Here is a 6,000-nt window from a genome sequence, read left to right as displayed (position 1 = left end):
CCCTGCTGGAAAACACCAGTCTCCAAATGAGCCAGCAGTAGGGTATTGTTGCCACCCATACTTTGTCTCTAAGCTTTAATTCACAAGGAATATAATTCTTAAACTGAAGACTTTGAGTTATTTTATTGTCCTTCTCACAGCTTTGGTATCACTGTTTAATGCAGTAATATTGTCTTTTATATATTATGCTATAATTACTTATGATTCGTTTGGATACGGCCATATTTATTTGTAAGCAATTCACAGGAAAGCACTTCTTAAGTACTATATAGGAATAGCTCTGTGTGAATCATTTGGAATAATATTGTCTTAAGATCTCTTTCAGTCAGGGTTCTGTTTATGACATCAAAACTGAGGTTGGCTGCCACAGTAACTTTAGAATTTTCTTCTTTTTTCAGCAGCTCCCGTTAGGGGTTGCCACAGCGGATCATCTATGTTTTCCGCATATTGACTTGGCAAAATTTTACACCGCATGCCCTTCCTGACGTAACCCTCCCCATTTATCCGGGCTTGGGACCGGCACAAAGAAACACACTGGTTTGTGCATCCCTTGTGGCTGGGTTCCACAACAGCTTTAGAATAATAATCTAAGACATTTCAGTATCTTAAATGTAAATTATTTCTTATATAAAGTTTATATTCAAGCTGCTTGAAGAATACCCTTAACCTCTACAGAATAAATCTTCTGGATATTAGCAACTGGATTTTCAATTTTATGCAATCAATCATTCAGTCAGTGAAAATATTAGATGGATAATTAGCAAGGTCACCCTGTCCAGGGTTTGTTGCTGCCTTTCACAAAGTACTGCCAAAACAGGCATCAACACCCCTGAACTCCATTGCAGATTTTATGCATTTTGTAATCGAGAACTATGAGCAAAGTCATGAGAAACTATGGAATAGAGCAAGTGGAATGCCGTGTGGTGCATCTGGTTCAGAGAACCACAACCTAGTGAACAGACCACAACTGATTTTTATTGGACACCATTTTGTGTAACTTTTGCATCTGCATTTAATCACGTTCAATACAGAGCACAAGAATGTGCAGCCTTTCTGCATGTCAGAAAAACAAAAACAAAAACATTTGTAGCAAACAAAAATAAAAGTGCACATTTATAACATTTTGCTTAAACATGTATTTGCAATTTCCTGGATACGTTTATCCACACAGCTTGTTTTGTATTAATTTAGTACAAATGTCTTTTTCTTTCTGATCTCAGCAAAATTACCACCTTTGAAGTCCAATGACTGGTTGAGATCCTGTAGAATATAACATGACATGAAAAATGGCAGTCATATTGAAAATAATTAGACCCATCTCACACTAAATGTTTACACAGCAGAAGCATATGATTTGGTGAGTCTTTCATGTCTTTGTTGGATTATCAGAATACCATATTTTCTCTTCTGGACATCATTATATAAACTGACAGCTTCCTTGTGAAACAATGAAGGCTATCACTTCCATACCACTATAGCATTTGATACATTCAGAAGTGCTCTTGTTAGCTGAGAAGTCTCCATACTGATTATAGACAGTACAATAAGAAAACAAAGTAACCTATTATAAAGGTGTATAGTGGGACAGTCAGAAAAAAATTGGACAAGGAAAAGCAACAGCTTAAAAAGTAATGGAACTGTCTCGATGTCACAAGATTTCCTTTCTATATGTACTGAAAAGTAAAAGTCATTGTAATCTCTTTTATCATTTTTCAAAATTTATGTTTCTCTAATTCTCAGATAAGATGAGGAGGAAAAATAAAATCATAATAAAAGGAACCTGTGCAAAGATTATCAACATTACAAACCTGTAGACAAAATAGTTTCAGAGAGCTTGAATGTGTGTATTGTTCTTCGTATATAGATGGACTTTACCTGCTGAGCTAGTGTAACGTTTTTGTAGTCTGGAAAAATTCTACCATCCATTTAGAGGTCACTGACATCAATGCACAATTTTAACAGCCAACAACTTTTACAATTTTTATATTAATTTGCAATGTTCGATAAATGGGAAGTTCTAGAACTACCTGTCTTCCATCCCTTTTGCCCTTATTCCATCAGATATTGTGCAGCATCATGTTCTTATTTATATTTCCTGAGAAAATGGGTGCAGTTTAATGTAACAGTCACAAAATAATAAGCACAAAAGGGTGTGCTGATTCCTCCCAAAAAACTGGATATTGACTTCTAACATTGGCCGTATTTTTCTTGTAACTACCACCGTGCATTACATTCAGTGTTATTGCCCACCAGTACCACAGTGCAGCACAGGAACATCCCAGCCAAATGTAAATCCTTGTTTTTGCCTACCAAATTAACAAACATCACAGTTAACCATGGACTGATGTAATAAGCACTGGCAGGAAACACAAGAAAAAATTAATTTTTTTGACAAATCATGATCATATCTTAAGGTTAGTTGCTCACCCCCAAAATGTAGGGAACAATCACTTTGAAAAGAACTGTCATTCTACCTGAGGATGCTGAAAGAACTGTGTCCTGGAGTAAAAAGCCAGAGAGAACATTTAAGGAAAAAGCTTATAAAGTTGTTAAAAAAAAGAACAGAACAGATAAAACATTTTTTTCCTGGTCAATTCGAGCCAAACATGCTTTTTATTTTAACATGATGCAAGTGTTTAGAAGAAGTTCTCCTTTCTTCAAGGAGAAGGTTTGTTATGTCATTTTGTATTAATACCCTGCTCAAGACTTTGTGAATTTTCAACTAGAAAAAGCTGGGAAGGGAAGAATGTCTTTATGTCTTCCTACGTTTTCCTTCTAGATAACTTTGGAAATGATTTATTACTTTCATGAAAAAGGAAGGGTATGGACTGTATTCAGGATGTCTATTTTTAGTAAATGAGCTTTGTAGAGAAGTACCCTATTTTTTTGAACACAAAAAAAGATTTACTTTTGTCTAGAGGAGAAATGTTGTGTGGCATGTTTTAAGGACATATGGGGTTATAAATATCTCTTTATGAATTCCCACGTTACTAAAATATCCTGGAAGTTTGATTTTCCAGCATATATTTTAAAGCCACAATTATGCTAGAACATTCATATATTCCTTTGTTTTGATAATTTGTAGGTGGTGAAATATGGTTGAAGATACAATGTGGGCTGAACTTTAAGTAACAAAAAACAATTAGGACAACATAAAAATGCTATAGCTAATAAAAAATAAATATCACAGTTACAAACATGTTTTTTCATAAAACAGTGTGCTCATAATAATTACAAACATAAATACATTTTTTAAAGATTACATCAAAATCAAATTAAAATGTAACAAATAGACCAGCTTTGTGTCTTGTGTAGCTTAATACACCTTACAAGGTAAAAAAAAGGACCACAATGGTGAAACATTACAAGGCCACAACTGTTCCCAGACTTGCACATTTGCTCATGCATAAATAGTCGTCAATTTCCAGTTAAGCCAGTCCAACATCTTTTCAATATAAAAAAACTGTAGAAGTGGTTCTTCTTGTCATCTGAATCCATTTTTTTCTGTATGTGTACGAAAAAAAACAAATGGAAAATGTTAAGAGGCTTTCAATGCCTGTGTTTTAAAATTTAATTTAATTAACTTCCATGTCAGTGATCTTTTAATCAAAGGTTCTGAAAAAATCTTATAATGTATTTCCTAAGTTATAGCAGTGCCAAGCACCAGGTTCCCTAGTGAATATCTTTCAGGAGCTACTCTCAAATAAATAAACTTTTATATATAAAAGGGTCTATATAGGTTTTATATAGGGTCTTTTAATTGTTAATAATGTTCCAAGGTACTTTATTGATGCAATACTGAGTAATTATGCACATACTCATATTTGTACAATTGGACCACACACTGAGAAATATAACTGGCTCAGGGTTACACATTGACTTCAGATTAACTGTCTAATACCTTAACCTGAAGCAGTTCAGAGTCTCATACTGTACGTAGCCCCTTACAGATAGAAATGAAGATCAAATTATGCTTAGCAAACTAAGAAGAACTCAACTACCTCAAACAATTTATACAAATAATGTGTATGCTTTGATAAAAGTAAAAGTGAAATTACCACTGTGTGGTAGCATATTGTGTCTCCAGTATTTGTGGTTCATCTTCTACTTTTTGTTCCGTCTCTGGCACCCTCTCACCCACAAAGTCAAAAGTCCCTTCACCTTCAGTGACAAAGGGGTCACCATCATATTCATAGGTGTAGTAAGACAGTTCTGTCTGTCGTCCAGGCTCTTCTTCTGCTGAGAATGCATAAACAAATCAGACATCTACATCTTAAGCACTTTGCTAAAAATATTTGATTGATTCTTGGTTTAAGGATTAAAAGTAGGACAAGAAAACTCTCTATAATACATGTCTTCTATAGTCCAATAAAAGGTGTCATTTTGCTTGGCTTTTCTCCATAGTCCAAGATTAAATTGGGATTGGGTGCATTATTGAGAGGTGAGTGCAGTAGAAGAATTGTTTTTTATTATATTTTGTCCTCAAAGTCATCACTCTTCTTACCTCGCCCAGAATTCTACTGGTTGTTTTTTCTTCATTTTGTCCAGTGTTTTAAATGTTAAACCATCCATTCATCCATTTCTAACACAGTTATCCAGCTCAGGTTTGTGGAGAATTGATGCTCATCTAGGCAGCCATGGATGCAAATCAGTAATCAAGGCATATTCCATTGCACCCACACTCACATACAGTGGACTAATTTAGAAGTGCCACATAATCTAATGAACACAACTTTATGAAGTGGAAAGAAAACCTAGGTAATATCCCACATAGACACATACTGTAAACATTCTATACAAACATGACTGAGACTTGATTTTAAATCCAGTGTCTTGCAGTTGTGATCTAGTAGCTGCACCATGCCTGCCTAGAGCCCTGGTTAGGTTAATTTGACTCGGTTTTGCTGGAGTGCATGTACATGTGTGTGCCCATTTATCAGCTGTTACCCATCCAGGATTGGTTTTTCACCCTTCAACCAGTGCTGTTTGAAGAGGCATCAGCTCCCTCTGGTTCAGAACTGGATGTGCAGGTTACAAAATAGATAGATGTACATCTAAAAAAAAAAGACTAATAAGATTTATAAAATATAAAAAAATTCTGTTCTAAGATAAATAGATAGAACTTTATTTGTACCCAAAGTGAACTTTGATTCCAGCTCCACTGCAGGAACTCTGTGGTTCATTACAGTACAGACAGAAGGTGACAGTTAAATCAGCATACCACAATGGTCTGAAATCGGGTCCATTGTGATGGATACCATTTTCATTTTCTTGTACAATGTGCTTTTTTGTTTACAATTGCATCAGTATTAGAAATAATCTAAGTATTCTTTAATATGTAAATGAAAATTAAAAGATTAATTCTTTATCATTTTTATACTTAAGAAAATATGGAGACGGTATTATAAAGTGAACAAACTGTAGTGTTTGATCTTTTAAAAATCCCAACAGTAAACAGAAAAGGTTTACTTTGAGAAAGAAAAGAATAGAGGTTGTATCTGTTGTGCCTGTAGATGTCACTGTCTATACATTTAAACTTAAACGGCGTAAAATAAAAGATCAAATGTATTTTCAATGAAAGTGTTAGGTTTCTAAAGATGTGTAATGGATTTTGTCGATTTTATTCCCTTGAGACTAATTTAATAATATTTGCTTATCTGTATGAAATATTTCTGTGCCTTTTATTGCTCTGTTCAAGTGTGCAAAACACCCTTATCCTGAAAATGATGCAGAAAACTGTTGTGCTAATCTAGGCAATTAATTAAAAGAAACTTCACCATTGGTAAAATTGGCTACTTGTGTGACTGTTTCCCGTTTAACAAGAAACATGGCTCTGTCAAAAAAGTCTGATCTTGTTTCTTGTTTGCCTCTGGTCAGTGATTTAGGGTAAATACAGGAATTACCACACAATGATACAGTGTAATATTTAATGTAATATGCTATGTAATGTTGGAGAAAAGAAATAAAAGGAGGCACAGTAAAAACAACTTAGAACATATT

The 6,000-nt window shown here is 34.3% G+C and overlaps 1 protein-coding gene across 3 annotated transcripts in view; it reads right to left on the bottom strand.

Annotated features, from left to right (window-relative positions):
• Positions 1-987: 987 nt before the first annotated feature.
• cpamd8 (C3 and PZP like alpha-2-macroglobulin domain containing 8) overlaps positions 988-6,000 on the bottom strand; it is a 171,773-nt gene continuing 166,760 nt past the window's right edge. For 2 of the 3 annotated variants that reach the window (XM_039766833.1, XM_039766835.1), the window contains exons 42-43: positions 4,059-4,239; positions 988-3,504 (exon numbers count right to left, since the gene is read on the bottom strand). In XM_039766833.1, the coding sequence (XP_039622767.1) occupies position 3,504; positions 4,059-4,239 (182 nt within the window). In that variant the 3' untranslated portion in view covers positions 988-3,503. The remainder of the gene's footprint in view (positions 3,505-4,058; positions 4,240-6,000) is intronic. The other variant, XM_039766834.1, reaches the window with a different exon arrangement.

This window comes from Polypterus senegalus, chromosome 10, assembly GCF_016835505.1.
Source record: "Polypterus senegalus isolate Bchr_013 chromosome 10, ASM1683550v1, whole genome shotgun sequence".
Lineage (NCBI taxonomy): Eukaryota > Metazoa > Chordata > Cladistia > Polypteriformes > Polypteridae > Polypterus > Polypterus senegalus.
Note: the sequence above shows the minus strand (reverse complement) of the source record. Positions and strands in the feature narration are given on the sequence as shown.